This window comes from Giraffa tippelskirchi, chromosome 9, assembly GCF_054371585.1.
Source record: "Giraffa tippelskirchi isolate mGirTip1 chromosome 9, T2T-mGirTip1v1.2.pri, whole genome shotgun sequence".
Taxonomy (NCBI): domain Eukaryota; kingdom Metazoa; phylum Chordata; class Mammalia; order Artiodactyla; family Giraffidae; genus Giraffa; species Giraffa tippelskirchi.
The window spans coordinates 92,010,702-92,035,387 of NC_137283.1; the positions used below are offsets into that span (position 1 = coordinate 92,010,702).

The 24,686-nt window shown below is 38.2% G+C and overlaps 1 protein-coding gene across 2 annotated transcripts; it reads right to left on the minus strand.

The window, feature by feature from the left end:
- Positions 1 to 40: 40 nt before the first annotated feature.
- RNF146 (ring finger protein 146) lies at positions 41 to 20,818 on the minus strand. 2 transcript variants are annotated; one of them, XM_081529793.1, is made up of 3 exons: positions 20,758 to 20,818; positions 11,273 to 11,375; positions 41 to 1,758 (listed from the first exon to the last, which is right to left on the minus strand). In XM_081529793.1, coding segments are annotated over exons 2-3 (1,041 nt in total). In that variant the 5' UTR covers positions 11,275 to 11,375; positions 20,758 to 20,818; the 3' UTR covers positions 41 to 719. The 2 variants fall into 2 exon arrangements, with proteins under 2 accessions (XP_081385919.1, XP_081385917.1); XM_081529791.1 differs by having other exon boundaries at positions 11,273 to 11,380.
- Positions 20,819 to 24,686: the final 3,868 nt, after the last annotated feature.

Below are 24,686 nucleotides of genomic sequence, written 5' to 3' on the forward strand. Positions count from 1 at the left end.
GTTTCCATCCCCTTCCAGATTCAAACAAGAGACAGATTAATTTTGATAAATTCTAGTATTTATTAAATTATAAAGTCTGTAATCAAAAAAAAAATGTGGATCAAGAGAAACCTCCAACTACAAGGACTAGACAGCAAAGCTTATGAGAATGCCATGAAGTGTGTTACAGACAAGATTCTGAAACATAGGTTATAAGCTGTTTTCTTTACATTTCCATTTAAGTAACTTTACTATTAAATAGTTGTTATTCTTCTATTTTAAAACCACAAATTCACATTTGTTCTCACATTAATTAAGCTTTCTGTTCATACTGATACCAGACATCTTGTAGGTGCCAAATTTTAGTGATGGTTTTATGTCAATCCATGCAGAAAAATATGAACCAGTGCAATAGTCAGATGAGGACCATTAATGCACAGATAATACACACACGCTGGCCAAAAGAACTGAAGATATTTTAAAAAACTATAAAATAAACAGACCTCAAGAAAACTGGGTTATTACTCAACAGCTCTCAACTATTAACACCCAAGTTCCTTATATTAAATAAATTTCTCAACAGAGATGTGTTAGACATTTTAATTACAGGTCTATCCTTCCCATACCCCTTCCCACCCCAACTCCCAAAATGCACTACTAGGGATGAGTATAATGTTACATGGGCAGAAATTTACAGATAACCATTTTCATCTTGAGCATGGATCTGAAAACTTTTTTATTTAAACTTCCGTTACTGTGCACTGTCCATCAGGCCTTCGAGATCTGACACTCACTGTTCCACCTGCTGCCACTGATCGATCAGATACTGTCTGATTTGGATTAGGAACCAAAAGTCTCTGTTGGGTCAAGGAGTGCTGTGCAACAAGCGCGGATACATCCTCACTATCACTACTGGCATCGGATTCGGTTTCTTCAATCGAAGTGTCTGGTGCTGGTACCCTGCCTGAAGATGGCGATTCATGCTCTTCTTCTCCTTCCCCTCTATGACTCCTTTCCGCTATGCTGTCTCCACCAAGTTGTAAATGTGCAAAAGAGTCTTCCAGAGAAGTGCTCGCGTCAGGGGATGGCGTGGCGGGGCTTGTTAGCTGACCATCTACTGACGTCTGGGGCCTCACAGAAGACTGAACAGAAGCTCCGCTCTGAGCCGGTACACTGTCCGCCCCGTCAGCAGAGCTCTCTCGTGCTAGGTTTACAGTATTAGCATCACAGTCCAGCCTAAGTCCGGCTACTCCCTTCTTTGGTATATCTATTATATCCCGCTTGATCTTCCTGCGACGTCCATGTTCGTTTCTCCTATACTGTACCATGTTTTCAAGATCGGCAACATACAGAAACCCAGCAATTAACATCTCAGTGCTCTTTTTACCTTTGGAAAAAGCATCTTCCAGCTCTCTGCTGGTGCGCTCGTCATACTGCCACCACCCGTTTCTCCCTTCGTAATACCAGGCATAGTCACCGTTTCCTCTACTTGCTGCCTTGAGTTCTTCTGGTGACAACAAGGTTGGCTTATCAAGGAAATCTTCGGGAATTTCTTGTCGACAGAGGGCACACCGCTTTCCAAGCCATGAAGCTCCCTTCACACACAGATAGCAGAAAACATGCTTACAAGGCAGACTGACTGGGTGAACACATGTTTGCAGACAAATGGCACATTCAGGGACAGTTAGAGAAGGTGCAGTATTAGAACAGGACTCATTTGCTTTCCTGTTCGTAGGAAGCATGTTTATAGAGTGATCAATTTCTCCACAGCCAGCCATCCTGAGAAAATGAGAGAAAATACATATAATACTAAAATCTTGTTTTAACTCTTCCAAAATCTTAATTGAACATTCAGAAAACACTTATTAAGCACCAATAATATGCAAGTCATGTCCTAGACAATAGGGACACAAAACTGAAAGTAGAGGAAAAATTTATGTAGAAAAATATTTTTGATTTGAATTTATTCTTATTTGTAGGGGGCAATGAAGCACAAATAAAAAGGTACAATCAAAGTATAGATTTGAAATAAATATACCATTTCTATTCACAGAACTTATAGGACTAAATGCAAAGATTTTAAAACATACAATCCATCTAGACTTTTAAAATCACTCTGGAAAGTAGAGAAAAACAAAAAAATGGTTAAAAATAAAAAATCACAGAAGTGACAAATTTTGTACCTTTTAGGATACCACTAAGTGCAACTGTGCAATACTTCCATGTATTAATGTACTTCTGGTACTTGACAAGTAGGCCATATAAAATGACTAGAGCTGAAATCCTAGAAACTCCCTTTCTCTGCTGTATAATCTTAAAAACACTGGTTAAACCAGTCATCTCATTCCCCCTCTGTGAAACACCTTTTAATGGCCTTTTTTATTGTTTCTGACTTTTTCTAAACCACACATATGTTCTTCTTGCTGTACTCTTTCAAGATGATCTCATCTACATTCATGGCTTCAATTGTTACCAACTCCTAAACTGATAATCACCAGCCCAGGTCTTTAGTTTCAGCCCTAGAACTATCTTTTAACTGCCTACTGTAGCTCTCTTCTTGGCTGTCTTAAAGGGACAAAAACTGAATTTATGATCTGTTTCCTCCTTATTTACTTACTCCCTAAATGCCTCTCTGGAGACACCTCTATTCATTTGCTTTTCAAGCCAGAAATCCATCACTGAAGCTGTCCTTCTCCTAACCCCTCCCCATCAAAACATCAGCAAGTCTTACATTTTATCTCCTAAATATCCCCTAAATCCAACTACACTCCATCTCTGCCCTTCCCAAGTCATCAAGTAAACACTATTTATTAAATTACTGCATATGCCTTTTAATGGGTCCAGCCTTATGTCTTGTTAAAAAGTTAGTTTCAGGTTAGAGACCAGGATCTATATGCCATGCATGGTCTGTCTGGATGCCAGCTCCCATGCCAGCTTCATCTCACACCATGCTTCTTGGACTTCAGTTTTCTTATCAGTAAAATGGGGAAAATTCATGTTTTAACTCAATTCCCTTTTCTAAGATATCTAATACACGCTTGCCACACACTACGTAATAAATACTTGCTAAACTGAATTTAGCTCCTCTCTTTTCTGTTTATTGGCAAAAGCTATATGCATGTTGTTCTCAGAAAAAAACAACTCTGAAAACAGTTGTAAGGCACTGATTGACTAGGTTTCATTCATCAGGTCCTACTGCTGCATTTAAATCACAGAATAACTTGAAACATTTTACTAACAAAAAGAACTAAAATTAGCTATAGAAAGGGTGAACAATATATTCTTTTGTCCCTTTCAATTAAAAAAAAATTCACTGTCAATAAAATTCTGAAAAATCTTTAATTTCCACATTTAAGGCCCAATTAAAAATAAGGAAGTCCTTCATCCACAAGTAACAATTTAACTGAGTAAGAGAGAGGTTTGCTTCTATTTGTAAGACAAAATGTTTAAATGAGCTACTGCTCATCACTACTTTGGAAAAACAATAGCAACATCTCATATACAGTAAGTCCATATCCTAAACTATCTAGGTACCTTCTGGGCAAAAGAAAGGCCAATAAATTTAAAAATTTTAAAAAGAAAAATAGAAGTCTAGTAAAATGTAAATCAAGTATCTAACAGTGCAACTTGGATGAATGCCATACTTTTAAAAGATACACGGTCTCAAACCCTGTTGTATTATAAGTAAAATTAACCTCAATTAATCCATATCAATTTTCCATTAGATGCAGTTACCTTATCTATGAAAAAGAAAGTTTTCAACCTAAAAGCATTACTCTCTATCCTGACCAATACCTTATATGAGTCTTACTCTTGCATGCATAAATAAATGTAAACATATAATTAACAAAGTAAACAAAAAAAAGATAGCCATCCCAGAGGAAGACATGAACTGTGAAAGTAACATACTTAAAAAGGCAAAACAATTCTGGTTCCCTCATTAGAATGAGATAAAACTGGATAAACATCATCAGAAAACAGGTAGAAGATGGTTAAAGCTTCATTATTTCAACTAAAGAACTTTCAACTATCAAGATCTCTTCAAAAAAGTTGAAGATAACAAGGGAACATTTCATGCAAGGACAGGCATGATGGGCAGAAATACTAAGGACCTAAGAGAACAGATAAAAAGAGGTGGCAAGAATACACAGAACTAGACAAAAAAGTCTTAATGACCCAGATAACCACAATGGTGTGGTCACTCACCTAGAGCCGGACAACCTGGAGTGTGAAAGTCAAGTGGGTCATACGTAGGAAGCATTACTATGAACAAAAGTAGTGGAGGTGATGGAATTCCAGCTGAGCTATTTCAAATCCTAAAGCTGATGCTGTTAAAAGTGCTGCATTCAGTATGTCAGCAAATTTGGAAGACTCAGCAATGGCCACAGGACTGGAAAAGGTCAGTTTTCATTGCAATCCCAAAGAAGGGAAATGCCAAAGACTGTTCAAACTGCCATACAATTCTCCTCATTTCATATGCTAGCAAAATTTTGTTCAAATCCTTCAAGCTAGACTTCAATAGTACGTGAACCGAGAACTTCCAGATGTACAAGCTGGGTTTCAAAGAGGCAGAGGAACCAGAGAGCAAATTTCCAATATGTGCTGGATCATGGAGAAAGCAAGGGAATTCCAGAAAAAACTCTACTTCTGCTTCACAGACTACGCTAAAGCCTTTGGCTGTGTGTGTCACAATAAATTGTGGAAATTCTTAGAGAGATGGGAATTCCAGACCATCTTACCTGCCTCCTGGGAAACCTGTATGCAGGTTAGAACTGGACATGGAACAGACTGGTTCAAAATTGGGAAAGGATTACGTCAAGGCTGTATATTGTCACCTTGCTTATTTAACTCTATGCAGAGTACATCATGTGAAATGCCGGGCTGGATGAATCACAAGATGGAATCAAGACTGCCAAGAGAAAGATCAATAACCTCAGATATGCAGATGCTACCAATCTACAGGCAGAAAGTGAAGAGGAACTACAGAGCCTCTTGATAAGGGTGAAAGAGGACAGTGAAAAAGCTGGCTTGAAAGTCTACAAAGTCTTCAAAGTCTACAAAGTCTTCAAAAAACAGATCATGGCATCCAGTCCCATCACTTCATGGCAACTAGGAGAGGAAACAATGGCAACAGTGACAGACTTTATCTTCTTGGGACTCCAAAAATCACTGTGGACGGTGACTGCAGCCATGAAACTAAAAGACGCTTGCCTGGAAGGAAAGCTGTAACAAACCCAAACAGTGTATTAAAAAGCAGAGACATCACTTTGTCAACAAAGTCTGTATAGTTAAAGCTATGGTTTTTCCAGTAGTCATGTACGGATATGAGTGTTTGAGTGTTAGACCATGAAGAAGGCTGAGCACTCAAGAATTGATGCTTTCAAATTGTGGTGCTGGGGAAGACTTGAGAATCCCTTGGACAGCAAGGAGATCAAACCAGTCAATCTTAAAGGAGAGCAACACTGAGCACTCTTTGAAAGGACTGTTGCTGAAGCTCCAATACTTTGGCCACTTGATGTGAATAGCTGACTCAGTGCAAAAGACCCTGATGCTGGGAAAGATAAAGGCAAAAGGAGAAGGGAACAGAGGATGAGATGGTTAGATAGCATCACCGACTCAATGGACGTGAATTTGAGCAAACTCTGGGAGCGAGCAGAAGACAGGAAAGCCTGCTGTGCTGTAGTCCCTGGGGTCACAAAGAGTCCGATATGACTTAGGGACCGAACAACAACTTTCAACTATCAATTTGCCATAGCAAATACTAAATTCTGATTCTGTGTAGCCCACCAAGTATACTCCTAGTGTATCCCAAGTAAGACATGGGGAGGAAAAACTTTAAGTACTTTTTACATAACTCTGTATTAAGTACATGCAGTAGACAAGATACCATTAAGATATGTAACAAGATAAAGACGAAGCAACCCAAACCACCAGCCTGCCCATCTGTAAGACACACTCCGTGCACGTGTCCTGTCGCTTCAATCGTGTCCGACTCTGTGACACTGTGGACTGTAGCTTGTGAGACACCTCTGTCCATGGGATTCTCCAGGCAAGAATACTGGAATGGGTTGCCATGCCCTCCTCTAGGGGATCTTCCTGACCCAGGGATCAAACCTGCATCTCTTACGTCACCTGCATTGGCAGGCAGGTTCTTTACCACTAGCGCCACCTGGGAAGCCTTCGATGATCTTCAAATAGGCTGGAGGCTAAATTTGTGCAGACAATCATATGAATATGTAAGGAAGAAATGCTTTTTTTCCCTTTCCCTTTTGTAGAGCAAGGACTTGATAAAGAGAGTGCTAATTAAAGAGAAATATTCCCTAAGTAATAAATGTCTTAGGAAACTTTAGAGATCATTTTTAAAAAGGGAATTTATTTCCTGGTTACTAAATTAATATGTAGAAATTTGGAATGAAGTTAGTCCAACTCTACTGAAGAACATAAATGTATCACTCACTTCCCAAGACATTTTTTTTTACCAACTGAACCCTTAATGTGCTATTATTACTTTTACGCATAAATTCCATTCTCCTAAATGAAGTAAAATATTTCTGGGAGACGAAAAAATGTCTATTAATGCTAGTTAAGACTTCTCTGCAACAAGACCAAATATAGAGGGATACAGGCAGATTCAGCGGAAATCTGTAAGTATTCAGATTTTGTTTAATCTTCTTAAAGACATCTAATCAAAAGAAAGATAAAATTACTATAAATGAGAAAGATCTTTAGCTTACATGGTATTGAACAACTTTGTGCCACCAATAAAAACTACAAACACTGAAAAACAGATTTTTTAAAAGTATGGGCTCAGAACTCAATTAAAAAACACGAAAGAGAACAAATAATAAAGTACTACAACATCTTTTGTGGAGACCTATCAAAAAAGAATGTCATCTTCCTTCCCAAAACTTTGACTTTAAAAAAAAAAAAATTCCTCAAATCTTTACTTCTATTGGAATATAGAGTCTGAACTTTAATACTAGTTAAAAATTTAACATTAAAATTTTAACAATGACCATTCCTAAGTCCTTAAGACAAAATTCTTAACTTTTCCTATTGTACAGTGTCTTGTAATTGGTAGATGTTTAATTTATGTTGGATGTCTACTGATGCATGTTTTATTATAGTAAGCTATTTAACAACTAACAATTACTGATTGCATAGTATGTGGCAGCTATTTTGTGCAATACTTTAATCCTCATATCACCCTACGAACAGACACCCCTGGGTCTGTTATTTTCCTTTTTACAAATGAGGAAACTGAGGTACAAAAAGCTCAGATGATATACCCAAAGTCAGAGTTCATTAAGTGACTGAGCCAGCCTCAAATCTAGGTTCCATAATCCAGGTGATCTGACTTCAAGAGTCTTTACTCTTAACTGCTACATATTGTTTCTAAAACAACCACGTCTATTCAAATATAAGAACCACCATCAGTAATTTTAGGAAAGATAAGGCTTCAGGAAGTTACAAGAAATTTCACAGACTGATAGAAGAATGACATCTTATCACCTGCTCCAAGAGCTGTCACGTATTTCTTCTCATTCCTTTTCAACTCTGAACAGAGAACGTGTTTGAGCATCTACCATGCCCATGGCACTAGGAAGGGAAATGCATAATAAAGTCTGCCATCAAAGTTAAAGAATGCTGCATTACCTAATGATTTTTTGATAAGTGTAACAGATACCAGAGAGTACAAAGGAAGAAATGGTAACTAGCAAGGAGGGGATAGATACATTTTGAATAGATGAAAAGTACTGTGCAAAGAAGTACAGCAGAGACCTTCTATATTATGGTATCTTAATAAAGTTTAAACATTTTAAATGCAAATGGTTCTTAAACACTTTTAGGTCACAGCCTTATTAAAAATTTAGCGAAATCTTACATATAATTTAAGGAGTTCAAGGATCTCTATGAAGTTGGTCCTTATACTAACTCCTAAGGAGTCAACAGGAATTCACTGAAAAGTTATGTTAGGAAGTGACAAGTCAGTTTACTAGTTTATCAACAACAGTTGGACAGAAGTTTGGAGGAAGACTTGGCAGCATGAGGCCAAAAGGAAACTAGAATTTATAATAATCCAGGTAAAAGATAATGGGAAGGAAAGGACAGATGTAAGGTTCTAACAGTAGAACATATGAAATACTAAGGAAATAGAAATGAAAGCACTTAGTTACTGATGGATGATCAAGATTCAGAATCTGAGGTGAGTTCTGACATTGTAACTCTGAGATATTTATAGTCTTCAGATGAAGACAGGCAGATGACAGTCGAGTTTACTGGACAGGTATGCTCAAGAAATCTAAACAGAAAGAAGTCTCTTGAGTCACCAACACATACATGATTACTGAGACATGAAAATGGATGAATGCCCATATTAAACCTGCACAGACAGCATACAAAAGGGCTAATCACAGAACCTTGGATTACTCCAACATTTCTAAGTGAGGCAGTGGACAAGAAGAACAGCAGAGGAGAGTGGGGAATAAAGTGAGACTACCTTCTCAAAAGCCACAAGGGAGACATCTGCAAAACGATCAAGCAAGGAGCGAAGTTACAAAAGTTACTCTTCAACTTATGAAAATTTCCACAATTGTAGTGAAATATATGGTGCAAAATATGTGAACACCACACACTGATTAGCTATTTTGAGTTCCCAGAACTCAAATGATACTATTCCAATGATACCATTGTGCCTGGTATCAATTACTTTTTACTTAGCCAAGACACCTTTCTTTCCCTATTGTCCCAAAGACGGTTACAAAACTTCCCCAACCTCTTAGTTAAGAGATATCCTGAACCCTCATATTAAGAAATTAGGTATGAATGACTCCCCAAAATTTATCTTTATCTTCATTCTATCTTATTCCTCTTGGCTCAGGATGAAGTACTGCTAGCTTTCAAAGCTAAACCATCCCAATTCCTCCAAGATTTCAATTAATATTCTATTCCTAAATTTCAAAATCAACTAACATGCTAAGTCTAATGATCTCTTTCAGTCTTATCTATTTGATTCCATTGCACTAAATGATAATATTAACCACAGACTCTGTCTAAAAATTTATATTATTTATTTCCATGATGGTACTCTGTCCCAGTTATCGGTTTTTACCCCCCACCTTCTTTAGTTTCCCTGAAATACCAGTATTCCTCACAGAGACTCTGAGTGACCAAATTTTCAATATTACATTTTATGCCTCGACAATCTACAGAATATTCCAAATTTATATGTATGAATGTAAATCTCATATCTCCAAATGTAATATCTGGAACTGTTCTGGATTCCTAAGAGCTATATTTCCAATTCTGTATTCAAAAGGTCTACCTCAATATTCTCCAGTCACCTGAAATCAAACATGACCAAAACTAAAATTATCTACTCCCTTAAACCCACATCCTCTTCTTTTGGTCTCTATCTTGGATAAAACTTGGCCGTCATCCTCAGCGCTCCCCTATCCCTTGGCCACTTTGTTTTTCTGCAACAAAAACCTTTATAGGATGTGTCCCCTTTGTTACTAAAGCCTGTGACCTTAATTTTGGCCTCCTGGGCACACTCTTATACAAAATACTGACCTCTCAAGTGGCCTTCCTGTCCTCAGTCTTTTCTTCCTCTCATCTTTCCTCAGTTTAATTATGTCTAATTAGTCTTTCCTCCACTCAGTCTTCAGTAGTTTTCTATTGCCTACATAATGTCATCAAAATTGCTAAGCACTGACTTTCAAGTACACTGAGATAGACTTCAGAGTAGAACAAGACTTAGTTAAAAATCCATCATTTATTCTTACTATGTTGACCTAGAACAGTGTTTCCCAAACTTCTCCAAAGATAAGAATTAGCTGATGTGCTATCTGTTGGAAATTTGGACTCATCTGCGTTAAGAGTCTAAAAATCCGTTTTCAGTAAGTACTCTAGCAGGTAATTCTGAGAAATTTGGTAAACACTGACCCAGGGAAAATGAGTTTTATCTAATTCTGTTTCTTCATCAGTAAATAAGGCTACTACAATCTTGTGACTTGAGTTCAATAATCCAAGTAAAACATCCAGTAAGCACCAGGCAACAAGTAGGTACAAATAAACACACTCATTCCCTTTAATAACTGTGAAGTCTCTATTTCCCATTGACCTTCACACATAGGATTGTTCCCTGACTCCCCTAAGATGCCTGGATATTTAGGCAGCTGTGCCCTTCCCCATTCCTTTGGCTTGAAAAATAATTCCTAATTTTCTCAGATTGTTAAAATTCTATTCATTCCTTAAGACCAAACCAAAAGTTCCCCTGTTTACTCTGAACTCTGCAGATGGAATAAATTCTCTCAGTTCTGAAAGTTTTACTGGTGCCTCAATATAGTATTTCTTCCACTGTATTAATTATATACATGTCTTACTTACTAGACTACAGTCTAATTCCTTGATGGCAGGGATAGTCTGATGGTCAGACTATCCGACCTACAGGATTAAAAAATATACAGAAGTATATAGACAGACAGATAACATGTAAACAGGGTTAAATTAAAACTATATTTGCCCCAATTTTAAAGAAAAATGCTTACTGGTTTCATTTGTCTTTTATTAAAATTCTCAACACTAAAAATGATACGGTAATACTTTTAATGGGAGTATATAATCAAAGCATCATACTGGAAAAGTAGTTAACAATAGTTACATGTCAAACTGGGAGAACATATGAAATAGTATCTATAAGGGTTACTCTTTGGTCAAGTATTTTAACTACTGTAATCACCAAAACTGTCAACTTGGAATATGGAAATATGATGTTGTGTAAAAAAGTTTCATCAATAACAGACTAAAGTTCAATATGGCCAAGACAGAGGTAGTGTTACCATTTTAAAGCATATTTCACCAAGAGAAACTGATAGGAAAATAGAACTAGTAAAACTGGGGACTAGAGTGACTCCAAAAAGAATTAAAATGCAATAATGTACTTTTAAAAAAAATAAATTAACTTTGGTTATTTAAATAAATTACTATGTAAAGAATAAGTAGAACCTAGAAGACCTGGGGATGTTTCCAGTTTTTTAGCCTTCTTTGTACAAATTTCTGTCTTCAGTTTCACTTTTATAGGGATTATTCCCTATGAAGAGATTTTTTTTTTTGGAAGCCTGTATTAATAGCAATTAAATGTGAATAAACTTGTCAATTCAATTAAAGATCTAAAAGTCAATATAAAACATTCATTTTGTTTGATTAAAACTAATTGATACTTGATTTGTTACATTTTATACCAGTCATTTAACTCGTTGCAGCTTTGTAAAAACCATGATGCCATACTTACATTTCTATTACAGACCCCACAGATGCCTGCCACAAAAATAAAATCTCATCTTCATGAGCAATCAGCCAGTTTGCAGTATTTTCTCCTCCACTGCTGGATCATCCTGTGCTGCAAAAGAAAAATTTCAACATCAACTTCTCAACAAAATTAGTCAATTATGTATGATTCTTTCACTTAACAAAATTCAGTGGCAAATTTTATCTCAAAAGTGGAAATATTTCAAGACAAGGATGCCTGCTTTCCCCACTGCTATTCAACACTTTACTGGAAGTTTTAGCCAGAGCAATCAGATCAGAAAAAGACATGAAAGGCATACAAATTGGTGAAGAAAAAGTAAAACCAGATCTATTTGCAGAGATAGTAAAATTTTCTCTGTTCTCTCTACAGAAAATTCCAGAGAATCCCAAAGAAAGCTGCTAAACCTAAAACAAACTTAGCATAGGTGCACTTTATAAGTTCGATGCACAAAAAGTCAGTTCTGTTTCTATATCAACAATTCAAACAAGAAATCAAGAAAGCATCCCCACTTATAATAGCATCTGAAGGAATGAAATACCTTAACCAAGGAGGTGCAGACTTACACACTGAAAAACTATAAAGCACTGCTTAAAGAGATTAAGAGCTAAATAATGGAAACACAACTGGTGTTCATAGATTGGAAGACTATGAAGATGACAGAACTATCCAAAGTGATCTACAGATTCAACATGCTGCTGCTGCTAAGTCGCTTCAGTCGTGTCCGACTCTGTGCGACCCCATAGACGGCAGCCCACCAGGCTCCCCCATCCCTGGGATTCTCTAGGCAAGAACACTGGAGTGGGTTGCCATTTCCTTCTCCAACGCATGAAAGTGAAAAGTGAAAGTGAAGTTGCTCAGTCGTGTCCGACTCTTAGCGACCCCATGGACTGCAGCCTCCCAGGCTTCTCCGTCCATGGGATTTTCCAGGCAAGAGTACTAGAGTGGGGTGCCACTGCCTTCTCCGCAGATTCAACATAATTCTTATCAAAATCCCAATAGTTTATTTTTTTTCCAGAAATGAAGAAGCTCATCCTCCAATTCATATGGAATTGAAAGGGGCCCCAAATAGCCAAAACAATTTTGAAAAGGAACAAAGATGGTGAATTCACACTTATAGATTTCCAAACTTATTACAAAGCTACAGTATATAGTGTGGTTTTAGCATAAGAATAGACAAATACACCAACAAAAGAGAGAGTGCAGAAATAAACCCATCTCTACGGCCAACTGATTATATTTTACAAGAAAAAAGAATTTTTTTTTAAGTGAAACAAGTTCTGTATGGACATATGTATTTCATAGCCTCTGCCTTCCTACAGGAGGTAATGTGTGGGAACGCAAGGTCATCACATTAACTAGGACCTCCTGGTACCTATATGAATGTCCCAGTTTACAAACCATTAAGTCAACCTTCTCAAGATGCCTGCTGTCCAGGAAATCCAGAGGCACCAACCAAAACATTATCTCAGTCATTAGTCCTCTTTCTTCACAGTTAGTGTTACCTCCGTCCACTTCATGCCCACTACAGGAGGCTCATTTACTGCAAAGAACATACTGATGATGACAGAGATAGGCTTTACAGTAACAAGACAGAATAGACAACTATTCTTTCAGTTCCATGCACCTCTTATAGTGTGGGAATCTATCTCCCTAAAACACTTGGTAGTGTTTAAGATTTTTTAGATATATGCCCTTTAAGATAAGCCAGCATATCTCACCAAATGTTTAACAGAACAGACCAAACAATATGTAATCTGTCTCAAAACTGAAGACCTTTCAAAGTAACTGACTAGAAAGTGTTTATAAACAACTTGACTTTTTATTTTACTCTGACTTCAGAACTTAGTCTTTCCATGACAAGGACTCCACCGTCCTGACTTCCCTCCACAACCCTTTCACTTTACTCTCTAAGTGCCTACAACTTCAGTGGCACCAAAGAGGACTCCATCATTCACTTCCCTCCTATAGTCTACTCAAAATATTAGAAACCGCCCACTTTCGCACACAGGACAATAGGAAACATTCTACTATTCTAACATCATTACTCTTAAACACAAACAAAACCCTACTTATTCTTCGAAGTCTCTAACCATTGGCTGTAATCTCCTAAAGCTCTTCTCTGAACCCTTAAGATACTGACAATCAACTCACTACTGGTCATCCAATTTATTATAATTCCTGACACCTGACTATGAATTTATTAAATATCCTTGAGAATAAACCAATCAACCCCTAACTCAGAGGTTCTCAAACTTGCCCCACAGAGACTGCTTGTTAGAAACACACGTCCTCAGACTCTAACCTGAGATACCATAGGCTAGCAGACATGGGTCTCAGCCCAGGAATCTCACAAGTGATACTGATGCAGGTAGTCCATCCAGTACAATTTGAGAAACACTGTCCTTATTTTTCAATTCCTAAATTCAATAAACTTTACCCTCTACCCCAACAAAATATGATGGCCACGTTTGGAACTAGATACCACCTAAAACTGCTGCCTCTCTAGAATCTTAGACTCACTCTCAGACCACAAGCTCTGGTTTTTCCAGCTCACTTACGCATTCATTCTCACACCTGCTCTTTAATTCCAAGTGCCTCTCCAGTCTCTTGCCCACCTCCTTTCCTTTCTCCAATACCTGACCCTATTTCCTTTTCTGCCCAATCTGGAGTCCAACCATTTTAACTTCTTGAGAGAATGCTTGGCTCTCTCACATCTCTCTCATCTACACATACTCTACACACTCCCATCTCTGCATGTATCTTACAACGTGACATCTCGGCTTCTGTGCCTTAACCAATGAGTGCCAATAGAGAAATACAAAATTATTTTTCTCACTTCCCTTTCAACACGTTACATTAAATTGTCAACTTTTAGTCCTAACACCTTTGGAATCTATCCTCCATTCTCTTGCCATTGCTAGTTCCCTAGTTCAGACTTTTACCATTACTGGACTACTGCTCCATCTGATTATTTTGCTTCAGCATCAACCCATTAAGTCTCCAAATGTGATACACTTAAAAAGAAAAATGAACCCTCCATACATGAAGCCATATATGGGCTCTCCAGCCTATAGAATAAAAGTAAAGCTCTTCAGACAATATTCAACAGCCTTGAAGACCTGAAACCTGAATAACTCTCTATTCTTATTTATCTCCCATAACCACTCATAGATTAATACTCTAGTTACACCAAATTACTCAGTTCTCCAAATTTCCCTTTGTAATTCTGTATTTCCTCCTACTTGTATAGTCTTTCTTTTAAGGTTTATGAATGCTACTACCTTTCTCTGACTGCCTCTGGAAAAGCTGTTCCTTCTCCTATATTTTGTAATTCTATTACTGAATTTATCATATGCATTGCAATTATCTGTTTGCTTCTGACTCTTCCAGTAAAACATGAGACCCCTGAGGTAAGGATTACTTATATCTCTAAGTGGCTAGTCAACTGCCAATCAGTTGTTGCTGTCTTGAGCTGGTATTTCTTGGATGAATGAAAAACTAAATTCATTTAATCACCTAACACAATATTTACATTCTGTGAACAGGCACCCAGCCACAAAAGCTATAAAGGTATATAACTTCAATCTTTTCTTTAAACAACTTAAAATCCAACAGAGGGAGTTACCACATTTACAAATATAAAACTGATGCCATCTTTATATCTTTTGACAAGTATATAATTTACCCAGCTATTGTTCACTGGCAGTGAATTCTCCAGAATGCTGCAGATAAAAATCCAGGAATAAAACCGATTTTAGTAAATCTTGTCAGCTATAGGGACCTTTCCAATCACTATCTCCCGTGGCTAAAATTTCAAAGCTGGCTGTAAATGAGTAATAGCTGAGGGGAGGAAAATGAACTATATAGTAATCTAGACTTCCAGATACGACAACTGTGGTCCTCAACCAGCAGTATCAGTACCACCTGAAAGTTCTTTACAAACAAATATCCAAAGCCCCACTCTCTACCAAGAGAATCAGATCTCCAGGTATTTCATATGCATATTGAAAGTCACTAAGTAGACGCATTATATCACTGAATCCTCAAAATGACTCTGTGAGAAATTTTATAAACGAGGAAACCCAAGCCCACAAGGATTCAGCCCCCAATTCACAAAGCTATCAATACTGGGAGATGAGATTCAAACTCAAGTACATCCTTAAAAAAATATTTTTCTCAATGTGCTGTATCTCAAAGAATATCATTATCTAATAGAAATACCATGCAAGCCACACAGGTAATTTCATATTTTCTATTAATGACAATAATAAGAAACAAGCATATTTAGAGAGTACATTTCATTTAACCCAATATATTCAAACCATTACCATTTCCACATGTACTTTATATGAATTATTAATGTGGTATTTTATACGTGTGTGTGTGTACGTGTGTGTACACTCCTTGAAATCTGATGCATGTTTTACTTTATAGCACAACTCAGTTCAGACTAGCCACACAGCTTGCTCAATAGCTCCATGTGGCTAGTGGCTAGCATACTTGCAATGCAGGTCAAGAATGTCTTGCATACCAACAGTCTTTTTTTAAAAAAAAAAGAACCTGCTATTTAGTGCAAGAATTGTTGAATAAAGAAAATGAACTCCATCTTACTTTACTCACACCTTTGCTTGCATAGATTAAAAAAATAATTGTATATTCTGCTGTGATCAAAACTGACTGGTTTAGGTATCCCAATTCCACCAATTAGATCCATCAACTCTAGCCTCTGAGAATTGTAATGCCAATTGGGCACAACATATGGTATGGCGTGTAATATTCAGAATAGTCACATGTAATATTCAGACAGTCAAGTGGCCCTCAGAAAACTTATACATTTGAAATCAAATAATTTTTTAAGGGAGGGAGGGGGAGTCTTTTACTTTTAACCAAAGATAAAAGAATAGTGTAATTCTAACTGCAGACCACAATTAATTTGGCAAACATAAATAACTCAAACATACATAATTCATTCTGCAATGAATGATTTGTAAATTATCACCAAGCTAAATACAATTTATGAATTATTCTGTAAAATTTACCATTATATTTTGACATGCATCTATCAGTTAAAGGGTTAAGTTTCCTTCTTAAGGTGCAAATTTATACAGAAACAAACTATTAGGAAGGTAACATAAAAAGAGAATAAGATTTGAAACTAAATCAGTTATTTCTGCACCTTAACAATTCTAAAGGAAAAAAGTGGCAGACTATTTTTTAAAATATATAAAAGTTTAGAGATTGTCAGTGAACTTAAATCATTTACCCATTCAACCAATCAAGTTTAACTGAAAATGAATATTGTATTATTTGTAATTTGTGACCACTCAACAAATTCATGAGCTTATTATTTGCACCCACTGTTATTTTCTCTGAAAATATTTAGGATTAATTACAATTCTACTTTTCAAATCAGTCATGGATCAAGTTTTTTTTTAGATAATAGATTCAAATAAATGAATATCTTTTTTAAAAAAATCGAAGAAAAGATAAGCATGTAACAGTTAAAATATCAAATTATAAAGATCTGAAGATTTTCTGTATTTTTCCAATTATTAACAGCTAATGTTTAATAAAAGTTATTACTCTTTATTCAAAATACACAAAACAGGAAATGTTCTACATAAAAGATAACAGTGACAGAAAAGAAAAATATTACACATCTTACAACTTTTGTTATACAGTCAAAAAAGAAAAAGGAAAAAAAAAATTAAGGACCAGTAAAAGGAACAGAGAGTGGGTGTAATTTAGCAGATACATCTTAATACTTCTTAAGAGAGAGTCTCAAATTGAGAGATGTAACTAAATGCCCTAACGTTTTTCCATTTTTAGCTTTCCTTCTCATCTCCTGTTAAAACAGCTTACAGAAAGCACATACTAGGAAACAAAAGTCTTCAGTCAAAACTCACTTCTACTAAATGGGGTCCAATATTTTACACTACTCTGTTAAAGAATTATTTCCACCACTTCATTTAATATTTCCCATAAAAAAGTTACTGTATGACAATCTCTGGGCTTCACAATCTTCATATCCAAGCATTAAACCTTTACACTTCTCACCCAAAAATATGGGCTTTGCATTTTAACATTAATTGTGAAACTGAATGAATAGTGTCTTTTAATCACATCAAACAGAAGCTGCATGGTCTGAAACCATTTTGTAAATAAGAAAGGTTCTGCTGCTAATTACCTGTATGACCTTGGTCAAGTCACAATTCCCATGTCTTAGTTATTTCACCCTATTCTGCACTTCCCTAATTCTAAATACTTAAATTAGCAGGCATTTAACAACAGGTTGTTTTAATTAACCCAAAAGGTAGTAAGCCGTGAACACTCAACACTGCATAAATAAGCACAGGTGGTTGTAGCAGAATGTAAATAAGATGGTTTCCATACCGTGGAAAGACTGTTTCTGATCCAGCTGGTCGCACAAAATCAGGTTCCTTGGGCACAATCAAAAACCAGGCAACAGAATGGAAAAGGTTCAGTACCAGCCTTTACCAACACTGACAGAGAAGCAACTATCCAACTGACAGTATGTCAGGTGTTTCATGCTAGTAAATTTATAATACATAAGGTAATATTCTCTAAGCAGATCAATATTGTGAAGATTCAATACTGTTTTTTTTTTCCTTCTATGGAGAAATCATTTTTAGATCATGTTCAAAAAATAAAAAAATCTGCCCTATCCTTCTGATAATTCAAAAACAAAATACTTTACCAGTTGATACATGTTTCCTTTAAAAAAAAAAAAATCTTTTCTTACTCTTGTCTAATGACCAGCTATTTGGAAGAACAGTATTCCTGATGATTATAATTCTATCAAGCTTTTAACAATGAGTAAATAACAAAATTCTACAAATGTTTACTACCAGGTAAACATTTGCAGAATTATTTTCATTTTGCCCACAATTTACATTGGCCCATTTGAAACAAAATTCTAAATCAAAGACTGAGCTTAACAAACGCTCCAATTTAAGATGTACAAGCGAAAACAAACACATCCAAAATCTATTTTTTGAGTGGTTTTTCACTCTTCCGGTTTGCTCTTTAAAATTACTGGATGTATTTTCATGTTTTGTTAGTGCACTCCACAGACTCCCAGACACTCAACACAAACAATATTTGCTGGTCACAAAAACAGCAAAGCCAACATCATAAATCCTGTTATTTGAGCAGGTGATTTTCTTCCTGTGTCCTATATGTCACATCTTTTAAAAGTATGAATATAGAATCACTTATTAAAAAACAAAATAGCCTTAAGTCTTCCAATTTCTGGAAATGTATACTGCTTTCAATGATATATCATATTTTCAAACCCTATTTTAAAATCATACACATTGTAAGCACTTCCACTTACCACATCACTCTGCTTGACCACCCAAATTGTATATAATTATTTTATAGTTAAGTTAATCATGTTCCTATTGTGGCTTGCAACTGTAATTATCTTTTATCTTGCCATTGATTGTGAAAACTGATAACATCTTTCACTATTGTGATTATGTAACTATTACTCACTTAATATTATTTATCATGATTGATCAACAGAAAAATAATAGAACTCTGTATCACCAAAACTATGATTTAATAGAAAAACCTGTATCACTTTTTTAAATCACTTTTTAATATCCAGATGCATATCCGAATTATCTTGAAATTTTTTGAGAAACATAAATGCCCAGGTATTGCTTTTTTTCTCCAGAGCTCCAGATATGTTTCTAATTAGCAGTCATGTTTAAAAACAACTGGACTATATGACGATCTTGTACTTTTACCTAGTTTGTTTCACTTTTTGTATTTCATATTCAGTGCTCCCATTTCATTTATATTTTCTAATTTCTCCATCTTTTCTTTTTGATGTTTTTTCTCAAGTCTTTATCAAGCGTAGTACAAAAGCTTTTGTGTACATATATACAACAGGCATATTTTAAAAAACTTGTGAATGTTTGACTAAAAAATTTAGGACATTTTGATTCCCCTTGCTTGACTCACTATGCATAGATTGCGGATTTCTAATTTAAAAAAATAAATACGCAACAAGCAACAAAAACTTACTGTATAGCACAGGAAACTACAGTCAATATCTTGTAATAACCTATAATGAGAAATAACTTCAAAAATAATGTATGTATAACTGAATCACCTTGCTGTGCACCTGAAACAGCGTAAGTCAAAATATATATTCAGTAAAATATATATGTTAAGTGAAAAAAAAAATCGTGAACTTAATCAAAAAAAAGGACACACATTGGAGGGGCCCCTGAAAATGTCAATCACAAAGACAATGCGTTTTTCTACCATTTCTTGGGTTTCTTCTCTCAATTCCAGTGTCACTATTACTTAACAAACAAAACATAACAAACAAAATGTACCTACTTCAGAAACTTGAGAAATAAGTGCTCAGTAAAATGGCACTTAGGGAACAGAAAGAAAGCCGTACTAAATCTAATATCAAGAAAAAAAGATCTAGTTGCCAGAAGTGTGTGTAAACTCAAACAATTTTTCTGCCTTTCTCTAGGTGCCCACAGAAAACAAAATACCGGCCACAATGGAACATCCATTTACCCTTTCAGACGGGATTGGGCGGGGGGGCGGGGGGGGCGGTAGGGAGAGAACTCCGCACCCAGCAACCAGAAGAACAAAGCAACAGCCTCGTCTTTTAAGATGCACTGAGGTTTTGGAGGCTCAGCGGGTACTGAGACACCTCTCAGCGGTTCTGATGCTTTAACAACAGTGCTGGCCTTTAACCCATACAAGACGAGGGACTGGACTACTCGTCGGATTAGGCAAGACCCACGAACTGAGCAGGAGGAGGGAGAGAGGGAAGAGAAAGATGCCAAAGACACTCCGGAAAAACAAAATGCAGGAACTGTACGTCCGGACCCAAGGCCCGGGTGGACGCCTCCGCACGGGATGTTGGTGGGGGCAGGGGGTTACCCCTCCAACCATCGCCGCCCCTACATCTTGAGGCCCATAAAGTCCCCATGTAGAGGCCTGACACTCGCGCTGAGGGCACAGGAAAGGGACCGGGCTGCCATCGAAGGCAGCGACGAGGACCCCGGCGGAAGAGGCTGCGCAGTAATGGCCGCTGCTCCGCCTCTCGCACCCCTACCGTGACCAGCTCCGGGCTCTCGCCCAGGGCAGGGGCTACGGCGGCCACTGGCAACACGGCGTCCGTCACAGTCTTCCTGCCTCCAACAGCACCCAAGCTGGGGGCGGCGGAAAGGGCTGAGCTGTGCCACGCCGGCTCGGCTCCACTGCCGCGGCCGCGCCGGCCCAAGGGCGTCCACCCACGTCCCAGCCCCTGACCCCGCCGCCGCCCCTCTCAGGCCCGGAGAGCAAGGACGACCCGGGGAGTGCCGCGCTTGGAAGTGACGCCGGGGGTCATCACTCCTCTCCCCGAGTAGGACCCAGGAATGGCTTGACTTTCACCCTGCCCCTCGAGCGGGCTTCGCCCCGACTCCCACCTCTGTGGCCACAGCCGAAGCCGCTTCGCCGTCTTTTCTCTTCGGCCTCCGAGCCCGCAGCGGCCGGGGACGCGCGCGCGCGGCCGTCACGTGACCGCCGGTCGCGTCGTGGGGGCGGGGCCGCGCGAGGCGGAAGCAGCGCCTCGCCACGGGAGCTCGCGCCGGCCCCGCCCCCGCCTTATTTCCCCACCCCCCGCCCCCGAAGCCCGCCCCAGGCGGCTCGTCTTTTCGGATCTTTGGAGACGTGCAGTTTCGCGGCTTGGATCTTTCTAATTTTGCTGTGCTTGTAATTAGGTGCCGAAGAATTCTGAAAGACTGCAAGTCCACCAGAGAGAGAGATTGGGGGCCAAGGAAGTAAGACGCGTGTAGGGCCAGCAGGTGGTGCTACTCAGAAACCCAGCTTCCATACCCAGGAGAACCCCTTGGGCGCCTAGCTGGGTTTGAGGTTAAGAGTCTGTGGCAACACTGCGCGTTCTCGTTCAAAAAAAAGTCCAATGTATTCCTCTTTTGAGCCATTGAGCAATTTAATCGGCAAAAAAGAATTACTTTCCTTTTGGGCCCATTTTTCTTAGACTGGATCACGTGTGAAAGTCGCTCAGTCGTGTCCGATTCTTTGCGACCCAATGGACTGTAGCCCGCCAGGCTCCTCTGTCCGTGGAATTCTCCAGGCAAGAATACTGGAGTGGGTTGCTAGTTCCTCTTCCAGGGGATCTTCCCAACCCAAGGATCCGACCCAGGTGTCCCGCATTGCAGGGGGATTCTTTACCGTCTGAGCCACCAGAGAAACGCAGAAGCTGGAAAAAGAGATTAATCAGTATACAAATCTAAAAACTAAAGAAATGGCTTAATTTGTTGGACGTGTGTGGTTTTAAATATCAAATTCCTGGCTGTATCCTCCATTTCATTTGAGCCTGTACGTTGTCTTTTTTGGAACTGATTGTACTTTCTTAATTCTTAGTAAAATGAAGGTGGAAGAGCATGGTTTCTTAGCTTTAAAAGAGCAGTATATATTTCAATATTCTTTGCCAGTATCTTCTTACTTCCAATGCTGTTGAATTTCCAACTCTCATTAACTCTTCAGTCAAGGTTGGAAATTTTTCATTTCTTATATGTAGAGAAATAAGTGCATTTTCTTTTATTCTGTTTATCTGTCTGCTGATCTATCCATCTGCATGCAGAAACGGAATTAGTCGACAGGAATCTCACTAAAATGCCCTTATGGGCTTCAAGCTCTGTCTCAGCTGCACTCGTAGTGTTAGTCATTTCAGTAGCTCCATCTTTCCTTGTTCAAACTGAGGCAGGATGTAGCTGCCCCACCGCCCCTCCTAAGGTAAAGGGATTGGCGATTCATCCCCTGTGGTTGAAACTCCAAGAGGAAAATTTTGTTGTCGTTCAGTCCCTCAGTCATGTCCGACTCTTTGTGACCCCATGGACTGCAGCATGCCAGGCTTCCCTGTCCTTCACCATCTCCAGGAACTTGCTCAAGGTCACGTCCATTGAGTCGGTGATGCCATCCATCTCGTCCACTGTTGTCCCCTTCTCATCCTGCCTTCAATCCTTCCCAGCATCAGGGTCTTTTCCAGTGAGTCAGCTCTTCCCATCAGGTGGCCAAAGTATTGGAGCTTTAGCTTCACCATCAGTCCTGCTAATGAATATTCAGGGTTGATTTCCTGAGACATTACTTTGGCCAAGATGAGATTGCAGGACAACTGAGAGAGGAGGCTGGGGCCTGCCCAGACCCCATATTAATAATGCTCATTCTTTAAGTCAGGAGACCTCCCTGACCACGGGCAGAAAGGCTCCTTGAAGGTCAAAGGGCTGTGATGAGAAGAGATGCTATACCCAGAGGCCTCTTTAGTAGAACCTTTTTTAGCGAAGAGGTTTGAATGCACACATGGGAGGAGCCTGAGATATACCAAATATGGACTCTGAACCAGGCAAATCAAAATGACTGACCAAAGGAAAATCAGAAGAAATGACCCATAAAAGTAATTCAGATTACCATGAGGGTTCGATTCAGAAACTCTGAGTCTGCCCGTGTGTCTATCTACATGTACTATACTCTTTTTCCCTCCCAATAAATACTTCACTACATTCTGTCTTTGTGGGAATTCTTTTCTGCAAAGCCAAAAAGCCAGGGCCCTTGTCACTGACCACTGGTCCAGTGGTTAGGATTTGCTGCTCTCACCGCCACGACCCAGCCTCTATCTCTATTTGGGAACCCAAGCCCCACTTCAAGTCATTGCAGGCTGAGGCCATCTGAGATGAAAACCTGTCTTTAATTTCTCTCTTTCTCTTATGCCCCATATCCACTTTGCAAATAATCTGTTGGCTCTTCCTTCAAAACACATTCAGAATCCGACTCCTGACCTCCTCTGCTACAACCTACCTTATCTGTTTCAAATGGTTTACTGAAAGAGATTAAATCAAGAGTCCAACAGATTCAAGATATTTCTGTAATAATGTTACTATCATTGGCATTCTATTTTGCTTCATTGAATCAGAGATAAAGAAGTGGCAACATACTGCTAGGATCTGCTCACTATTCATAACTCTTTCCCACAAGCATATAAAATGTGTTCATAAACACCACATATCTCAGGCACCCCTTCTTCCCCATACCATCCCCCCAACATATAAAAATGTTTGATGTTGTTAGTTTAGTGATCAAAATATTCTGTTCGGTTAATTCTGAAGACATCCATGAAAATGTGCTTGAGAAAATTATGTGTTTCAGTGGAAAATGTGTTGAAAACCATTGCTGTAACTAGTTTAGGGCAGTGGTTTTCAGAGTGTTTCCTAGTGTTCCCTGGGGGTTGTTGAGATCCTTTCAGAGGTTCCTAGAGGTAAAAAAATTATCTGGATAATAATACATAAACTCTAGCTGCCTTGTTTCTCTTTCTCTCTCTTTCTCCCACCCCTCTTCTTTCACTTTACCACAGTGGAGTTTTCCAGAGGTCACATGATGTGTGACCATCTATGTGGCCAACAGATTGAATGTAGAAGCAGATTCTACAATTTGCCTATATTAATTAGGCCAGGCACTAAATAAATTTGGTAAAACATAAGATAATACTGTTCTTTCTCACTGTTAACTTTGCTTTGAAAAATACAGTTATTTTTCAGGAAATATTTATGTACTTACTTTAACATTAATGGGATTATTATTTTAAATGACTTAATTTTAATTGATGAATTAATTTTAATGAATGTAAAGTATTCATGAATATTTTAAACGGTTCTCAGTTTTAGTTTGGTAACTATTGATAGATTAACTTATATAAAGCAGTTCTTTTGAGGCTTCTATAATTTTTTTTTTTTTTTTTTTTTTGAGGCTTCTATAATTTTTAAGAGTATAAAAAGTTCCCAAGACCAAGAACTTTGAGAACTCTGGCTCTAGTATAGCCTGGAATAGTCTGGGACCATTTTGTGCACCAGCCCTAAGCTAGATTTCTTCCCACATGCCAGCAATCATCTGATAACTGTGGACACAACTTTCTCATATGTTTGGAAACAGAACAAACCAGATTCAGGAATGCACCTAGTCATTATAGCTAGCAGATGAATAGAAATAAAGCCAAGAGGAAGTTTTGGAAAGCAAACTTTTCCATTTCCAGTTGAAGATTTTGCTTCAAGAGCTGATATATAGCTTGGTCTCTGTCCTACTATTTGACATGTTGTTCAGTAATCAAAAATATTTACTCTTTGAGTAGAATTCCTTTGTAAATAGTAGCAGACTGGACAGTTTTGCTTGTGCTCATCCTTTACCTAACATGATAACCAGTGTTCTTCCTTTGGCTCATTCTTAGTGTTTCTACAGCAGCCCTGGAAGCTACAGCTGAGTTCTGACAATGTTATGCCTGGGAAATAGCCCAACACAAAACAGTCCCTGAGTAAGATGTTATAGTTTGACGGTAAAGGCAAGCATG